Raw genomic sequence first — 19,604 nt, forward strand, 5'->3', positions numbered from 1 at the left:
GCTATGCCAGCCAAAAAAGAGAGGGAAACTTTGTTCATAAAAATAACATGGTCATTAGATGAAAAGAATAAATGCTCCGGATCACAGTTTTTCTTGGTCCAGAGACCTGAGAGAATGTTCCACAGCGTGTTCTTGTAAAAGGAACACCGTGTGTCTTAACGCCCGGTACCCCTGAAATACGGTGGAAAAAGTGGCATGGTAACGTTTCTCTCGCCTGGTCCCTCTAATATCCGGGTCCCTCTAATATCCGGCTCGGTAGGGCTTACGGGATTATACCAGAATACATTTTAATAGAAGCAGTTCTCTGAGGGGCTACAACAATGCAGTTCAAGTTCAGAGTTCCCCACGGCTGGACGGGATCCAAAGACAACATCCAGGAATGGGTGGGCTCTTGGTCTTTCAGGCATTCCTCTGTGACTGTTGTTTCTTGGAATCCACTGTTTTAAAATGTGCAGCCGAGAACTCAGGGTAGAGTCTTTGGCAAGAACCTGAGAGGCTCTGAGTTGGCTCAGACAAAATCATCATCCTCATTTCACAGATGAAGAAACGGGACCTGGGAGAAGTTAATGATTATCCAAGGCCGTGTGGTCCGTGCAGAGCTGGGACTAAAGCCAGATTCTTCTGACTCTGAATCTAGGGCTCTTTCAAGCATTTCGTCTCTCTTCTCTAGCTTAAGTGGAATTCTATTAGAATTTTGAAATGGTAAGAACGAGTGTTTTAAACATCCACAATGCACTCCCTACTTAGATGTTCAATTTTTGGGTAAAAGGAGACATTGACTGTGGAGCTGAAGTCCCACCGCCCATTCTTTTGCCCTCACTCTGCAGTTGGTGGGTGTCGTTCCTGACCCTGTATCTGTTCTTTTACCATACATGTGTGTGTGTGTGTGTGTGTGTGTGTGTGTGTGTGTGTGTGTAAAATTTATATAAAGTACATAAATGACTTCATAGTATATGAGTCCTTCTGCACTTGCCCCCCGCACTCCCCTGCCCCATTATAGTTTTGATATATAACCATGCTGATACTGGTTGGTCATTCATTTTAGCTGTGGCATCGTCTTCCTTGCATGAATCAACCACAGTTTATCCATTCTCCTACTGATGGGATTCAGTTATTTCCACTTTTTTCTATTATAAGTGATTCTGCCATGAACATTCTTGAATATGTCTGTCTTTGTGCAATATTTTTTTAAAAAATTGTATTTTCAGGTAATCTCTACACCCAATGTGGAGATCAAACTCACAGCCCCAAGGTCAAGAGTCGCATGCTCCACCGACTGAGCCAGCCAGGTGCCCCTCTGTGCAATTTTAGAGCATTTTTTAGTTCAGAAATTGAAGTCACCAACAGTTGCCGCAGTCAGATGCTGAGTCCTCCTGGGAGAACCTTGCATCCGCCCAAAATGCCGTTTGGGTCCATTTGCAGCCAACGCTGTTCTGGCCTCAGTGCGCCTGCCCTGGCCTCCAGCTCGTTGTATGTCTCTAGTCAGTTTGTTCAGGTTCTCGACTGTGGCCTGTTCCAAGCACCATTTATTTCTCAAGGACCCTACCCCACCCTCACTCCCCCCCTGCTCCCAAGAGATGACCTCACTTCTTATTTTCCTGAGAAAAATGAGGTCATCTGATGAGAGCTTCCTAAATCCCTCTCTCCCAAACTCCTCAGCATTTCCACTTTTAGAAGGATGCGAACAAGTCATTATAAACCATAAATTCTTTATGGAACAAATGGAGGTATAATTTTTTTTCTTAAAGCTTCTCAGACCTAAAATTGGAATTTTGTCTTACCAGGAGCTGCACCATCTTCAAAATTACTAATTCACATACCTTCTGGCCACAGCCTCCAGCAATTCTAGCTTAATGGTCACTGTCATGGGTCTTCAAGTTCACAGAGACATCAGTCTGGGTGCTTCTTCACTCTCTCCGTTCACCCCTTCCTGTCTGCACGGCCTCTCTTTCCATTTCCTGCTCCTGTCAGCTCCCACCCTAGACCTGTCCATCAGAGCCCTGCTTATTTCTGCACGGATCTGCCTGGCTGTCATGTGGGAACTTTCCTTTTTCTCCTGTGTTTGAGATCTAGTGTCTGTTTGTCTCAGTTTTAGTTGACTTTTCTCTTTTGTTGGAATACTTTCTTTCCTCTTTCTTGTTTTACTTTCTTATTTTGTTGGAGTAAGTCTGCCAGTAGCTTTCTAAGAGCGAGTGCCTAGGACATGAATTTTTTGGAGGCTTGCATGTCAGGAAAGGACTTTTTTATGTCCTAACACTTGATTAATACTTCAGCTGGATATAGATTACAGGTTGAAAATCATCTTCTGATTTTTTAAAATTGTGGTAAAATAATACCTATGACATGAAATTTACCACTTTAATCATTTTTAAGTGTACAGTTCAGGGGTATTAAGTACATTCCCATTGTTGTGTAACCATCCCCACCATCCATCTCCAGATCTCTTTTTTCTTGCAAAACTGAAATTCTATACACATTAAGTAATTAAAAATTAATTGAAAGTTAATTAAAACAATGAACTCCCCATTCCCCCTCCCACAGCCCCTGGCAACCACCATTGTACTTTCTGTGTCTGTCACTTTGACTGTTGTTGGAACCTCATGTAAGTGGAATCATGCAGTATTTGTCTTTTTGTGACTGGCTTATTTCACTGAGCATCATGTTCTTCCGTGGCAGCCGTGTTTAGCATATGTCAGAATCTCCTTCTTTCTTAAGGTTGAATAATATTCCAACGTATGTACATGCCACATTTTGTTTATCTATTCATCCATGGATGCACACTTGGGTTGCTTTAACCTTTGGCTACTGTGAATAATGCTGGCTATGAATATGGGTCTATATATATCTCTTTGAAACTCTGCTTTCAATTTTTTTGTGGATATACCCAAAAGTGGAATTGCTGGATCATATGCTAATTTTATTTTTAGTTTTTTTTAAGGAACCTCCACACTGTTTTCCATGGTGGCTGCACCATTTTACATTTCCACCAACAGTACACAAGGGTTCCACTTTCTCCACATCCTTCACAGTACTTGCTATATTCTGGATTTGTTTGTTTGTTTGTTTGTTTTGGATAGTAGTCATCCTAACGGGTTTGAGGTGGTATCTCATTGTGGTTTTGATTTGCATTTCCCTTTTGATTAATGATGTTGACCTCAAGTCCTTTGCCCATTTTTAGTTGGGTTATTTTTTTGTTGTTGAGTTATGGGAGTTCTTTATATATTCTGGGTATTAATTTCTTATCAGGTATATGATTTGCAAATATTTTCTCCCATTCCATGGGTTGCCTTTTTACTCTGTTGGTAGTATCCTTGGATGCACAGAAGTTTTTATTTTTTATTTGTTTATTTTTAAAGATTTATTTATTTATTTGAGAGAGAGAGAGCGGCGTGGGGCAGAGGGAGAGAGTGAATCTCAAGCAGATTCCCTGCTGAGTGTGGAGCCTGACTCGGGGCTCGATCTCACGACCCTGAGATCATGACCTGAGCTGAAATCAAGAGTCAGACACTTAATCCACTGAGCCTCCCAGGTGCCCTGATGAACAGAAGTTTTTAATCTTAATGTAGTCCAATTTATTTTTTCTTGCCTTTGCTTTTGGAATCATATCAAAGAAATCATTTCCAAATCCATTGTCATGAAGCTTTTGCTCTGTGTTTTCTTCTGAGAGTTCTATATCTTTAGCTTTTATGTTTAGGTTTTCTCAGAACTTTTAATATTTCCTCTCTGTCTTTTATTGTCCAATATAGTTATACAAAAGTCTGATGCTGTTCTGATTCTTGTTTCTTGGTGTGTGGTCTATTTTTTTTTTTTTTTTAATCTCTGGGAGATTCTTTATCCCAACTCTTATGAAATTTTGCAATAACGTGCTTTGCTGAGAGTCCTTTAAAAAATATTTTTTGGGGACACGTATTATGGTCTTATCAGATAGAAATACTTGTCTTTCAGTTCTGGAAAATTTTCTTGTATTACTTGTTTGATTATTTTCTTCTCTGTGTTCTCAGGGATGCTAGACCCACTGGGTTGGTCCTTTAAGCTTTATATTTCTTTTTTATTATTCTCTTTTTTGTTTATGGGAGATGTCTTATTTTATGTTCTAACCCTTCGCCTGATCTTTTAAAATAGAACATAAAAAAGTTTTTTTTCATAATACCCTGTTCCAGTCTTACTGCCTTGCCCAGCTCCATTTTCTTTGTCCTGACTTGGTGTTCTTGGCTTAGCTTCCCATGGGGCAGAAGCATTTACTTTGGGGGGGGGGGGAGGTATATGCCCAAGTTACCTGAATTCAAAATAGAACAGGAATCTGTCCCTTGAAACTGAAGCCATAATTTCTGATGTACATCTGAAATTTCAAAACTGAACTCCTATATTGTCTCCAAACCTGTCCCACCTTTATCGTTCTCTGCCTCGATTCATGGCTTCTCCATCCTTCCTGATGCCTAAGCCAAAAATTTTGGTGATTTTTTTTATTCTTCTCTTTCTCACACACATGACATCAAATCCGTCAGAACATCTTGTTGGTGCCATCTTCAAAATCTATTTAGAATCTGACCACTAATCACTACTACTCTGGCAGCTCTGGTCCCAGCTAGCGGCATCTAGATTTCTGTCATTGCGTTTTTCTCCTAGCGTTTTATTATGAACAGTCTCAAACATACAACAAAGTTGCAAGAATTTTACACAAATACTTATTCTCAACACCTAGATTCCACCCTTAACGTTTTACCACCTTTGCCTTATCATTTATTATCATCCACCCATCCCTCCGCCCATCCATTCTGTAATAACCTTTTAACTTCATTCCTAGTCCCATGTTTTGTTCCTAACGTATCAATCCAGGTGATAATTTTGAAATGTAAGTCAAATCGTGTCTCCCCCCTGCTCAAAACCCTCATACAGCTGCCCATTTCACTACTGACTCTATAGTTTTTATGATTCCCAAAAGGGAAGATTGCCTTGGTAACTTACAGATTCCGGTGGAATTGTGAATTCATACTGAGCTTCTGTGCATTTGCATCACTGAGGGTGAAATTGACTTTTGTCTTTGGAGGAAATAAAACGAACTATACTGCTGTTCAGGAGGGCCATAATTAAAATCTTCAACCATTTGTTCCTGCCCAAGGTAGTTTTCTTGCATTTTGCTCTTCATTTCCTCATGTGTGTGGGTGTGGATGTTTGTAAACAAGACTAAGTCTGATCTCATAAGGGCTTTCTAAAATTAATTCTGTCTAATAGAATATGACTTTTGCTTGGGTATTTTTTTTAATGGAAATAGAAGTATATTGAATATACTGCAAGGGAGTAGCAGGTAGGACAGCAAAGGAAAGACTCTTCTGCTGCTTGGGTATTATTAAAAATCCAGTGAGTAAAGAAAAAGCTAGTGAAATGTGTTAGCAGCATGCAAAACAAAAACTTTAAAATATATCTCGTTATATGTACATTGTCATGTGAAGGTATAATAAATGGAAGAAATGGTGATTCTGTTTGTAACTGATATTGTGAAGCCTTTTATGAGTTTTATTTTTTTTTTAAGATTTTATTTTTATTTATTTGACAGAGAGAGAGAGACACAGTGAGAGAGGGAACACAAGCAGAGGCAGAGGGAGAGGGAGAAGCAGGCTTCCCGCTGAGCAGGGAGCCCGATGCGGGGCTCGGTCCCAGGATCCTGGGATTATGATCTGAGCCGAAGGCAGATGCTTAACGACTGAGCCACCCAGGCACCCCCTTTTATGAGTTTTAAAATGAAGTTCATTTTATGGGGTCCTTTTTTAAAAAAAAGTCAATTATGATCAATTTCAGTTTTTATTTTTCCCTTAAGTTTTCTTTTCTTTCTTACATTTGCCTCTAGGTTCCTCTTTTTGTGTTTGTTTTGATCTCTTTCATTCTTGGAGGCTTTCCCTCGATGTCTGGTAATCTTTGACTGTCTGCTCATATTTAAGAGTGAGGAATGAAAAAGCCAATTAATGGGATTTCACAGTTGGGTGATGTGGCAGGGAACTGACCTTTCCATTTAAGAACACCAAATATCAGTATCTGGAGGTCTTTTCTAGGGGGAAGGGATAGATCCTGATCCAGAACAGGATCCTCTGAAATCCCATCTGTGGGTATAGCTAGGGATCTGGAGAATAGATCTGGCTGCAGGTGCTTTTGGAGGAGGAGGATGGGTGAGGGTTGGGGGTCCTACTGTTGCTGTGGAGACATGTCTAAAATCTTGCTATCAGCCCTGATCTCCAGCATACTGGTTTTTGTTTGTTTGTTTGTTTTTGTTTTTAGACCTAAGTCTCATCCTCATCTTCTGCTATATCTCTTGCCACCATAATCCACTCCTCTTAGGGATTCTTCAAAGATAGGGATGGGGAAGCTGGAGTTAATAGGAAAGCCAGGAGTCTTTGGTAGCAATTTAGGGACAAAATATAATGAGGTCATGGGCAGAGGTGATGACTAAAGGAATGAAGAGATATATGTGGAAAAGAAGTAACCCAAACCATTGTCCATACTTAAAACTTGAAACCATATCCAGGGCTTTGGGGAGATTGGCAACCTGGTGGTAACAAAGGCAGGAGGCTTTCGCTGGGGGAATTATGATCTTTAGAAAATTTCAGTGTGTGGTAGAAGGGCAGAATTTCAAGGTTAGAATGTACTGATGGAAAGGAAAAATAATTACTTCCTGCGTGCAGGCTTTCTAGATCTGTGCTAATTTAACACATCAACGTTCCTAGTTTGAGAAGTTTTCATCCTTAAGTTTTTCTTTTTTTTCCTTTTCATTTTAGTATTGTGAGGAGGTTTTAATTTTTACTGCTGATTAAGAAATGGGAGAATCCTGATAAATTCTTTTCACAGATCATAGTAAATACCATTTATATACTGTCGTGCATCTACCACAGTAAGCACTCAGTAAATGTTAGTTGTTACTGTGGTTTTTATGTTTTATATGCCTTTTTATTGAATTCCAACAGCCAGCCTATAAGATACACACTATCATTCCCATTCTGCAGCAGTGGACCCTGCAGTTCAGAGCAGCTGGGACTTGGTCAAGGCCAACACAAAGCTCTTTTAGGGAAGTGGCTACATTCAGCCAGAATGTTGTCAGGGTTGGAGCAGGTGGGTTAGCGGCACAGTTGCTATTGGCTGGTGAGTGACACGCTTTGTTGTGAGCTAACAAGCACAGCAGTATTATATCCAGAGAACTGCTACACACTTGTTTTCCAAAAGTGTAGTGAATAGTTAGAATTGATTTTTCCTGCATTTTGTGGTGGTCATTAGAAAAATAAAGTGCCTGAAAAGAGATAGCAGCATGGAGCTTAAAAATGACCGGGTCTGATTTTTCCGAAGACATCCAGGGGGCAACAGACACATGAAGAGATGCTCAACGGCAATGGGGAATGCAAATCAAAACCACAATGACATATCATCTCACACCTGTCAGAATGGCTAGAATAAAAAAGACAAGAAGTAACAAGTGTTGGTGAAGATGTGGAGAAAAAGGAACCCTCATGTACTGTTGGTGGGAATGCAGACTGGTGTAGCCGCTGTGGAAAACAGTATGGAGGTTCCTCAAAACATTGAAAATAGAATCAATATATGATTCAGTAATTCCACTACTAGGTATTTACCCAAAGAAGATGAAAACGCTAATTCAAAAAAATATATGCACCCCTGTTTGTTGTAGTATTATTTACAATAGCCAAGATACGGAAGCTACCCAAATGTGCATCAATAGATGAATGGATAAAGATGTGGTGTAGATATACAATGGAATGTTGCCATTTGAGACAACATGGATGGACCTAGTGGGTACTATGCTAGGTGAAATAAGTCAGAGAAAGACAAATACCATATGATTTCACTTTCATGTAGAATCATGTAGAATCTAAACAAACAAAAAGCAGAAACAGACCCATAATACAGAAAACAAACTGATAGGGGCGCCTGGGTGGCTCAGTCGTTAAGCGTCTGCCTTCGGCTCAGGTCATGATCCCAGGGTCCTGGGATCGAGCCCCGCATCGGGCTCCCTGCTCCGCGGGAAGCCTGCTTCTCCCTCTCCCACTCCCCCCGCTTGTGTTCCCTCTCTCACTGTGTCTCTCTCTGTCATATAAATAAATAAAATCTTAAAAAAAAAAAAAAAAAGAAAACAAACTGATGGTTGCCTGAAGGGAGAGATGTCGGGGGTGGACAAAACGGGTAAAGGGCAGCGAGAGATACAGGCTTCTGGTTATGGAAAGAATAAGTCAGAGCGATAAAAGGTACAGCAGAGAGAGTATCGTCAACGGTGTTATAATAGGTTGTGTAGTGACGTGGCAGCTACGCCTGTGGTGAGCACAGCATAATGTGTAGACTTGTGGAATCACTGGGTTGTCCAGCCGAAACTAATGGAACATTGTGTGTCAGTTGTACTTCAATTAAAAAAAATCACCTGGTCTGCGAATTTGTAGCAATAGCTTCTGGTTCGGGGTGATGAGAGGACAGGTTATAACAGAACTAGGAAAAGTTGATGGAAAAAGATGAAAAAACTGCATATGTGCCACCAACTTTCTTCTGTGAGCTTGTCAGCAGATCGAAGCTGGTAACTGTCAGTTGCTAGGAATAGCGCTGTAACTCAACCGACAAAGGGACGTCCTTTGGAATTGCTAGGTAGATCATAAATAATGCGGTGCCAATGAAGACTAGGAAAAAAATGATGGGAAAAAATGATGACCTTTAAATCACCCCATTAAAGAATTACCTGTGTGCCTACTTCGTCCTGTCGTGCTATACCTTCTGATCAGCCTCTGAAGATGAGATAGAAGTCTCTTTCCTCCTGCTGATACAGTTTTCCAGGGCTCAAAAATAAGAGACCTGTTGAGCTATGTAAAAGACTTTTAGGAATCTTTTCTAGAAATTTCTGACAAAGCCAGAAAAGTTTTCTAATATTTAATTTGTGTCAAGAGAGTATGTTCCTCATTATGAAGATATAGATATACAAGTTCCATAGCAAATAAATTGGAGAACTGACCCTGAACTAAATAATACCTTATTCCCCATTTTCTTGTCCTTTCATTAAAATAAAAACAACCATGTTTCTCTTATTGTAGCAGAAATATGCATTCACCATTTGAAATTTTAAAAATGCAGATAAGCAAAAGGAAGGAAATAAAAATCATCCATAATTCTGTTCATGAGACATAATCTCTCTTCAAATTTTATTTTTGAGTTGAAAAAAATTCTAATCATAATAATCCAAAGTAAATGCCAACCTTTCTTTCTTTTTCTTTCTTTCTTTCTTTCTTTCTTTCTTTCTTTCTTTCTTTCTTTCTTTCTTTCTTTCTTTTTCTTTCTTTCTCTTTCTTTCTTATTTTATTTATTTATTTGAGACAGAGTGTGGGCACACAAGCAGGGAGAGGGAGAAGCAGACTCCCTGCTGAGTGACATGGGGCTCCATCCCAGGACCCTGGGATCATGACCTGAGCCGAAGGCAGAATTTTAACAGACTGAGCCACCCAGGAGCCCCTCAACATTTCTTTAAAAAATGGAAATTCTCTAGTGTTTGAGGTTTTAGAGACACCAGAAGAATATTAAGATTTATTGCCTAAGCAAACCACAGTCATTTCAAAATAGCTATGCCATTTATAAAAGTGTGCCTATTGATTTATATGAATTTTAAAAACACAATTCCACACATTCCGCTTGATTTTAGAATCTGTAATGCCACGACATTAATTCTTTACCCAGTCTTTGGTTATGTGCCTGAAGATGGTCCATTATTTTCGTTCTAATCCCTGGATTTTTCATGTAATTTTGTGTAACTTTTATTTGAAAAGGAAATGTCAGGCTATGAGGAGCCCTTGGGAAGGGCTCTTCTGTGCTGATTCTAGCTGCACTGGGAAGAATGCTATCTGCACTGGGAAGTTGGAACACAGATGAGATGGCCTTGGGCAGTTTGGTTGCTAGACCCTGGTGACTCTGTGAGCCTGGGACACGCCCTTGTTCCTCTTTCTGCCTTCCTTTTCCACACACTTTCTAGCTTCTCAATTCAGACCCCGAGAAATCTCTCAAAGCTTTTTTTCTACTTTGTTCCAGTTTTTCATGGGCCCTATTTAGCAAGTAAATTCCTCTCTAGAGATGTTGACTGTTTCTCACCAAAACCAGTTGTGTTGGAAATATCATCATAAATTGTCTTCAGTCAGGGCCTTATGACTTTTGCAGCATGTTCTGAGAAATAATGGTAGTAAGACCATAGTTGGGTTGATAATCTAACACTTCCAACTGATTCAGTCTTTAAAGTTTAGTTTTACTTTTTTTAAAAAGATTTTATCTATTTATTTGTCTTGAGAGAGAGAGAGAGAGAGAGCACAAGCATGGGGAGCGGCAGGCGGAGGGAGAAGCTGACTCACCGCTGAGCAAGGAGCCCAACGCAGGACTCGATCCCAGGACCCTCGGGTCATGACCTGAGCCGAAGGCAGACGCTTAACAGACTGAGCCACCCAGGCGCCCCAGTTTAGTTTTACTTTTGATGGACATATTTTAGAAGCTCTAAGAAATTCTTCAGTAAATAAAAAATTATATTTTATTGACTTGCTTGCTAATAAATTTTCCCTGTTAAAAACAGAAACCTCTTGGGTAAATACAGTTAACCCTTGAACATCATGGGGGTGAGAGGCGCTGATCCCCCTCCCCTCACCACACAAACAGTTGAAAATCCATATATAACTTTTGACTCTCCCCAAACTTAACTACTAATAGCCTACTGTTGAAGCCTTACTGGTAACAGTCAATTAACACATATTTTGTATGTTATATGTATTATATACTATATTCTTATAATCAAGTGAGCTAGAGAAAAGGAAATGTTAAGAAAACCATAAAGAAGAGAAAATGTATTTTTAGCACTGTAAAATATCTTTGTACAAGTGGACCTGTGCAGTTCAAACCCATGTTCAGGGGTCAACTGTGGTTATTTTAAGGTCTATACTTCTTTTCACTAATACATTCTTTTTCTTCAACTTTAATTTACGATGTTGTGAATCTCACCTCCCAGTTTAGCACAGAAACAGTTGATGCTCTGGTTAGCAATTTGTTCTCTATTGTTCTGTTTTTATTTTAAAGTCTTCCCTCTCCATTTAATACCTTATATTTGATGAATAGTGAATGGCAATGAGTGATGTCTCAGAGACATTCTTATTAAATTCCAGGTATCATTTGAATAATGCTAATGGGATCATTTGGAGTGAAATGCTGTTTTATAATAAGTCCTCTCCTGACAGTCACATCTCTCTCCGGCTTCAAGTGTGGGGCGTGCCTTCTCCTTTGCTTCCACAGCACCTTCTACATACATTTATTAGAGGATTTCACTCAGTATTGTGTTCATTTGTCATTCTCAGAAAATTGAATTCCTTGGGGCACCTGGGTGGCTCGGTTGGGCGACTGAGTCTTGATTTCAGCTCGGGTCATGATCTCAGGGTTGTGGGGATGAGCCCTGTATTGGGCTTTGTGCCCAGCATGGAGCCTGCTTAAGATTCTCTCTCGCTCTGCCCGCCCCCCCCCCCGCCCTGTTTGCATGTGCATTCTCTCTATCTCTAAAAAAAAAAGAAAAAAAAAGATTGAATTCCTTGAGAGCAGGAGCTAGCCCGTTTAAACACTTGAACAAATGAATGACAAAAAGAGTAAATAAAATATGGCAGTTTTAGCTAGCTCTATGAGGTACCAGCATGTATTGTTTAAGAGCATAGACTCTGAAGCTCAAACTACCTGGATTCAAATCTTTGTTTCATCATTTATTAGCTATGTGTCCATAGACAACTGTATGTGACATTTTGTTTTGGTTTTTCAAATATGGGGATAATTAGAGTACCCAACTCTTACAGTTGTTATAAAGATTAAATGAGGTTGTATATGCAAAATGCTCAGAACAGTGCCTATGTATAGTAAGTGCTATATAAGTATTTGCTACCATTGCTATTATCCCCCCTTTAAAAATATAGTCCTGGCATGGAATAGTGGATGCCCTTAGGAAATTCATTCAGGAATTCAGTTTTTCTCCTGTCATCATGAAGAAGTGTTTTGTCTTCACTTTGGGTTCAGGAGCCCTTGGGTATGGGAAGGGGTAGTAGAGGTCCTCAATACATCAAAAGCTGAGAACATTTGTAGCTTTATCAATCATCAGGCTGCACAGGCTCACTTGAACAGCATTTTCATTTTGGTTAGAAGCATTATCAACTCAGTATAGTAACACTGTTAAATCAGGCAGGCTCTGATTCATCTTAATTCCAAGGATAAGACAAATTAATTATTAATTAACAAACAGTTTATTTGGTAGGTAAAATCTTTAACAACAGTGATCCATGGGAGAGATAACAAAGGAGTTTTGGATGATAAACAGAGTGGGGAAGACGGAATTGAAAGTTTTTTTTGGTTTTGTTTTTTTGTTGTTGTTTTTTTGCAACTTCTAAGATTTTATTAACATGAGTTTTTAAAAACAAGCATCCATACCAGTGTGGGGGTGAGAATGGGAGAAGAGGAGAGAGCAGGACAGGACAGGGGAAGGAATTTTCCTCATTGGCATTACAGCTCCAGGTTCATCCCATCCTAGATTTCATAGTTCCCCCAGAGACATGTTGTCTTTAAAAATCGTGTACCACTTCTTCAGGATGATCTTCTTCCAATGGGTGCCATTTTGGGCTGCAATCAGCTTCTTAAGGTCCTCCATTTTCTCATCAGTGTTGCACTTGATGGGGACCTCACTCCATAGCTGGTCGTTACAAACAACCTCGATCAGGAAATGCCTGGAACCCCGCCAACGTCGCAACCTCTTCACTCAAGGCCTGAAAGATTTTTGAAGTCTGGCTCTAGCATTAACTGTTGGATGATTTTTATTCTTTGCATAAAATGGTCTGTTGGATATGATTGATTGTATCTGTTGGGCTCAGGTTTATTTTGAGTTGTCTCCCTCCCAATACCTTATTATAAAGAATTTCTAATATACAGGAAAGGCAAAGGCTTTTACAGTGAATACCCATAATATTCTGAACACACAGATTCTACCACTAATGTTTTGCTCTACTTGCTTGATCGGGTATCTGTACATTTATCCATTCTTCTATTCATTCCCTAATACATTTTATATTTTTATATACTTGGTTAGGTTTATTTTGATAAGAAAGTCATCATCTGTGTGGGAAAAGTCAAGTTTTTCAGCCCTCAGGATGCTAACAGTGACAAACATACATGAAGCAATAGAGTTGCACAGCAAGAATTAACTCTTACTGGAAGCATTCTTTAAGAGTCAAAGTGGGGGTTGAGAGAGAAATGTGTGGAAAAGTAAGTGCTTGGGAAAATAATTCAATATAATAGACAACCTCATCCAAACATTCTTTTTGATATACTTTTTTTTAGTTTCACTTTGCAAGCTATGCAAGCTCAGTTATTGTTTCCAGTGAATGGCAACATTTATGGAGCAGAAAGGAACTAAGTTAAATAAAAAGTTATAAAGAAAATCCTTGCAGGTTGAAGTGAACAATAAAATGCACACAAAGGCCTAAGATGTCAGTTTGTGTCAACTTTCCTTCCTCTAAAAGCAAGTTATGGGTTCTCATTGGGTAGCTTTCCTTTTCCCCAGCAGAGTAGAATCCACAGTGCTAGCTTGTTGGGAGTCCTTCCAGCAACTTGGGTAGGTCACAGGGCAAAATCTTGATTATGATTCAAAAAAGAAGGCGTAGTCACTTTGTTCCTTAGGAACTACGGAAACACTCACTAGAAAACTGCTTCTGTTGAAGGGCGGTTTTCATTTGTTGTTGCTCTCTGGCAATGCATGTTTACTAGAAATGCAGACTTGCAGAGTCACTAATGAGCATTTATCCCTTTTACTTTTAGTTCACTTCTTTAACTGAGATGGATATGATATAATCTCCGTTGAGTCAAAGGATGGCATCAAGTCCTGTGCCTCCCACCGAGGATGAACAGGTTTCCTTGGGCATCGATGATCGCCATATTTCACTGCAAGGTAACTGAGATTGGGTGGGGGTAACACCCATAGTAACTGTGGGAACCTTACCCTCATCTTTCCATCTACTGCTTTCTGTCTCTCTTTTTGGTTTTCCAATTGTAGAACCTTTCAGTATATGTAAATGTCTTTATTGCTACCTCAGCTCTCTAAGAAAGTAAGAAATACCTGGAAGGAATTTGGTATCACAGTTTCTCACTCTGAGTGTATGTATTTTATTTGTAGTGAAGACAGTTAACCATGGTTTGCTTGGAATTGTTTGCACTTATTTTGCATCTTTTTGCGTAGCCTCTTTTAAATGTACATCCTTATTTTGCACAAAAAGAAAAGAATAGTAGTATGATCATAAGTGAATGACCTTTCAATCCTGTGAATCCTGTGTGCATTTATGCAGACTCAACACTGTCTGTATTTTTTTTTTTTTAGTGCTTCTTGTGGAGTTTAACAATATTTGTTTTGTACTTTGAAAATTCATTAGATTTTTCACCTTTATTGATAAAGCCAATTTTGAAGTTGAGTAAAGTTAGCTAGTATAGAAGAAATAAGTCCATGGTAAGCCTTTGAAAATATTTATGAGACTGTGTATTTTAAAGTAATCTTTAAGATTATGTACAGTTTTTGTTATTTATTTGAGAGAGAGAGAAAAAGAGAGCAGGGGAGGAGCAGAGGAAGAAGGACAAGCAGACCTCATGCTGAGTGCAGAGCCTGACATGGGGCTCGATCCCAGGACCCTGAGATCATGACCTGAGCTGAAATCAAGAGTTGGATGCTTAACTGACTGAGCCACCCAGGTGCCCCAAGATTATGTACAGTTTTATACAACATTTTAGAATGGGGGCGCCTGGGTGGCTCAGTCGTTAAGCGGCTGCCTTCGGCTCAGGTCATGGTCCCAGGGTCCTGGGATTGAACCCCACATCGGGCTCCCTGCTCCGCGGGAAGCCTGCTTCTCCCTCTCCCACCCCGCCTCCTCCCCACTTGTATTCCCTCTCTCGCTGTCTCTCTCTTTCTGTCAAATAAATAAATAAAATCTTAAAAAAAAAAAACGAAACATTTTAGAATGTTACTTAGAAGCCATAGATTTTGAGTCATTTATTTTTATTTATTTTTCACTTTATTTTTTATTGAGGTGTAATTGACACACAACATCTTTATTAGTTTCAGGTATACAACGTAATGATTTAGTATTTGTATATACTGTGAAATGATCGCCACAGTAAGTCCGGTTAATATCCATTACCATGCATAATTATAGATTTGGTTTTCTTATGATGAGAACCTTTTAGATAAACAATTTTCAAATACACTATACAGTGTTACTAACTACAGTTTCCATGCTGTCCATTCCTTGTATTTGTGTCATCCATGATAAAGATCCCAAAATGACTTTCTTTTCTGATACTTTCTTTTGAATTAAAAGTATGTTTTGGATGGTTAGCTTCTTGACTTTGGGGTCAAGAGCTATTGCAATAGGCTACACCTACATGTATCGGGCTTTTAAAAATAAATATCATGTAATTTGTATAGACTAAGAAACATGTAATATGTTGAAGTAGTACTTGAGGTAAGAATTTTAAAAATTTTCAGTAAGTACATTTTTTATAGTGTCATATAATATCCATAAGTAACTGGAATTAAATTTTCACTTAACTGGGTGGGGAGATGGGTAAACTAGGTGAGGGGGATTATGGAGGGCACTTGTGGTGATGAGCACTGGGTGATGCACGGAAGTGCTGAGTCTCTGTATTGTACATCTGAAACTAAGACAACACTGTATGTTAACTCTACTGGAACTTAAAATAAAATAAAATTACATTAAAATCTTTTCATTTAACTGTGGGAAAAAGAAGCCCTGATGTTCTTGTTTTTCTCTGAAGTTTTGGTTGCATGTGAGTAATAACTCATATGACCTAAAACATATCAGGAAGAGGTGCATCAATAAATAGTAAGGTAAAGCTAATTTCTGTTGCTGGCTCTGGCACTTACTAGTTCTTTGAACTTGGGCAAAAGACTATCTGTTTTGAGTCACAGTTTCCTCATATTTCAAATATGGGTGGTAATGCCTATGTTGTACCTATGTTTTGAAGATGGACAGTAATGCATAATGCATGCAAAGGGTCTAGCTCAGTACCTGACACAGAGCAGGAGTTTAATAAATGCATTGTAACTTCTTTTTATATATTTACAGTCAAAATCTTTGTCCCAAAAGGTTTCTTGTCTAGGAGCACACAGCTAGAGTAGAAACTGCTTAGTGTATAGAAAAAAATTGTCAACCAGAGTCTGGTTTTACTGCTTTTTTGTTTTGACAATTCTGTTCAATGGTTTCCTATCACATGTAGGATAGTCTAGACTTCTTGGTGTGGTTCACAGGGTGGTGCTCCTTTTTCTCTGTCCTCATCTCCCACCTCACGCCCATTATCACCCTGTGGTCTAGCTGTGCAGCTGCCCAAGGGCCCATACTCCCCCTGCCTGTGTGCTTTGGTTTGGGCTATCCCCCTGCAGTCTCCCCTGTGTCCTTCTCCCACTGGAAGAAGTCCAGCTTGCCTATCCCTCATCCGTCCCTTACCCATCCCAAAGTCAGCCAGACTCAGCCTCCTCCTGAGCCCTGCTCTCTCTTTGGCTGAGATTCACACTCCCGTCTGTTCTCCCAAAGTACTTATTTTAGCACTTACAGTATTATAAGTTTATATTGTAGTATTATGGTATTATAATTATAGTTATATTTCATAATGTTCTCTTCCCCACTGCAGTGCACTCCAAGACTTTTATGTCACAGGCTCTAGCTTACATAGCACTCTTAGGCACATGATCTCATTCAATCCTCAGATATTTTTATCTTGGAGGTACGGAGAATGAAGCCGTGGCTCAGGAAGATGGAATTAATCTCCCAGAGTCACACAGCTAGTGATCAGCAGAGCTGGGGTTTGACCTGGAGGATAGTTTTCTTTCCACTGCACCATCCCCCTCACATGTCAACACATATAGACACATTCGAAGAACAATTTGAAAAAGGAATTTCCCTAACACTCTCTTTGGAAATTCTACTTAAATCTTAATCCATGGGATGGATGGATGGGCATCTTCAAGTAACATTAATGATCTCAGGTTTGTAAGTAGCTTAAAACAATTAGCAAGTTACTGAGAAATGAGTGGTTTCTTATAGCATGTTTGAATTATACTAGGTTAGTACAATCTGCTTTATAGTAAGAGATGAATATGGACTGCATGGCAATGGGAATGTGATATACATGCACTGCCAGTGTGAATGATTTTTCTTTATGACCCATTTAGGGGAACATGGTGCTGGACGCATCACTCTATGGGGGGAGGGGTGGAAAGCCAATACTGTAATGTGGTCAGATTTACACCAGGTAAGTGCTGCTCACATTAGCCAGGTACACTCAGGGATGTCAAACATGACTATAGAATGATGGCTTAACTGTGAAATGAATAGATTTCTCAAGGTTAAGTTCTATATTATTATTAGCAGATTTATAATTCTTTCAGCCTGAGTTGAAGAAAGAAGGAAAGAAAGGAAAGGAAGAATGAGGAAGGAAGGGAGGGAGGGAAGAAGGAACTTATATATATTTCTGAAGGTAACTTTGGTTTCATACCAGGATTATTAGCTATTTGGACAAAAAATTGATGGGTGATATTATGTAACTTAGCTACTCCTGAATGGCAGGCTGTTGGCAATAGTCTTAAAAGCATTTGGCTTTGTACGCTATGTTATCAGACCTGTATTTCACAAAATTCACATGTGCTTAATGATCCTTGGAGTAATATGAGAAAAGAGATTTTATGTAATATGAGAGGCTCAGGGTCACCGCTAGTAAGGAAGTTTTTCCCTTCTAATTTCAGAACATTTTTTTTAGAGACAGAGCCCTATTTAACTTATAACGCCTACTTTATTTTAGCCAAACATATCTAAGATAAGACAATTATGCCATACCCTGACTTGGAATAATATAGTCAAGAAAAAATTAAGACGTCTGCATTGAAATGTAGTGAGTCATCGTTGATATGCTATGAAAACAGATTTCCATGTGTGCAGGGCTTACAATGAATCAGGCCCAGGAAATCAGGCAGTGCTTTGCTGAGATTCATAGAGCAGGACAACAAACAAGCAACTTCATGTATCTTTTTGTTCATCTTTTGTGTGATCTTTGAGAAAATGTCCTTATGAAGGGGATGAAGGGATTTTTGAAGGCCCTTATTGTAGGGAGATATTTATGTTCTCAGTCTAGTAAGGAGCATAGCATTGAAATGATTGGATTGTTGGGAAAGGAAAGAAATGGCATTGGTGAATTTGAGCAGCTTAATGTAAAAATGGAATTTATCTTAGTTTAGTGCATTTTGTACTACTACAGTTGGTCCACATTTTAAATAAAATGATATATGAAAGTTCAGGCTATGAAAATAATAAACATAATTTTATTATGTTTAATAATTTAAAAATTATTTGCTTTACCAAAGAGTCCATTATAGAATTTCTTTAAATCTTTCCATTGGCTTTGTTATCTGGCAAAATAACAGGTGCTTTCTTTCCTTTTTATCCTAAGAAAATAGTGAATACATATTTTGTATGAAATACCTGTGCCGAGCAAAGGTGTGTTGAGGGAACAATTCTTCGGAGTATTGGATATGATTGTGGAAGCAGTAACGGGTAAAGTTGGATGAGTATCACAGAATTTTCAAGTTGGAAGGGACTTTCTTTGCCATTCAATTTAATTTGAGACCAGACTAGGAATTTCTTCAGTAATATTTCTGCGACTAAGATCCCTGAGGGAGCTGAATTCAAATTCAAGAAGTTTGGGGATTTTTGCCTTTAGGCAGTGGGTAGCTACTGGGTCGTGAGAGTGAGAATATGCTTGGAGGTTAGGAGGTCAGTCTGGCTTTGGGGGTATAAGGAGACTTGAAGTGGGCCAGAGAGTGGAGTTGGAGAAACCAGTTGGAAAGGTTTGTAAACATTTGGGTGTTGGGTAACATTTGCCTGGATTAGAGGTAAGCAGTGAATCTGAAAGTAGGGACAAATGTGAAAACTGTCAGGGTGGAGGACTCAGCGGGATTCTGAAACTACTGAATATGGATCCTAGTAGAGAGGCTCCAAGGTCTAGAAGCTGAGCTGCTTGGGGTGATAACAGTACAGCTATCAATGTCCACGTTATTAACTCTTTCTGTTTAGTGTTTCTCACTAAATATTTAATAGCATCAAATAAGAAGGCCATGGGATATTATTTTCTATCTATGTGCTTAAGGTAAATTGCTGTAGATAAAATATACCACTTACAAGGAAACTCTTGAGAACATCATGTCATGGAAAGAGTGAAAGCACGACACAGGTAGAGGACCCATTTAAAAGTCAAATGAGTAATGAGTGAAATTGCCGGACTAGGCTGACTCACCCTGTGCTATTGTAAACAGCAGCGACGGCATTCTTGAACTGTTTTGGACACTGTCTTTATATATTTCAGATTTCAGTTATTTCTTTCGAACGTGTGAATAGAGTACTTTGTTGGCCACAAAAGGGTATGATAAATTTATGTAACAAGAGCAAAATGCTTTTAGCAATGAGGTAGGCCAGTGCTTTAGAAAAATAGCATTTGAATATAGAACGTTATAATTAATTAGACAA

General features: G+C 39.1%; 1 protein-coding gene and 1 pseudogene across 6 annotated transcripts in view; one reads left to right on the forward strand and one right to left on the reverse strand.

The window, feature by feature from the left end:
* Positions 1-19,604, forward strand: part of SYNE2 (spectrin repeat containing nuclear envelope protein 2) — a 315,251-nt gene that overhangs the window by 39,997 nt on the left and 255,650 nt on the right. For all 6 annotated transcript variants that reach the window (XM_078053796.1, XM_078053797.1, XM_078053799.1 and 3 more), the window contains exon 2: positions 13,843-13,972. In XM_078053796.1, the coding sequence (XP_077909922.1) occupies positions 13,894-13,972 (79 nt within the window). In that variant the 5' untranslated portion in view covers positions 13,843-13,893. The remainder of the gene's footprint in view (positions 1-13,842; positions 13,973-19,604) is intronic.
* On the reverse strand, positions 12,535-13,065 carry LOC118533445 (ubiquitin-like protein 5 pseudogene; annotated as a pseudogene).

This window comes from Halichoerus grypus, chromosome 8 (genome assembly GCF_964656455.1).
Source record: "Halichoerus grypus chromosome 8, mHalGry1.hap1.1, whole genome shotgun sequence".
NCBI classification, from domain to species: domain Eukaryota; kingdom Metazoa; phylum Chordata; class Mammalia; order Carnivora; family Phocidae; genus Halichoerus; species Halichoerus grypus.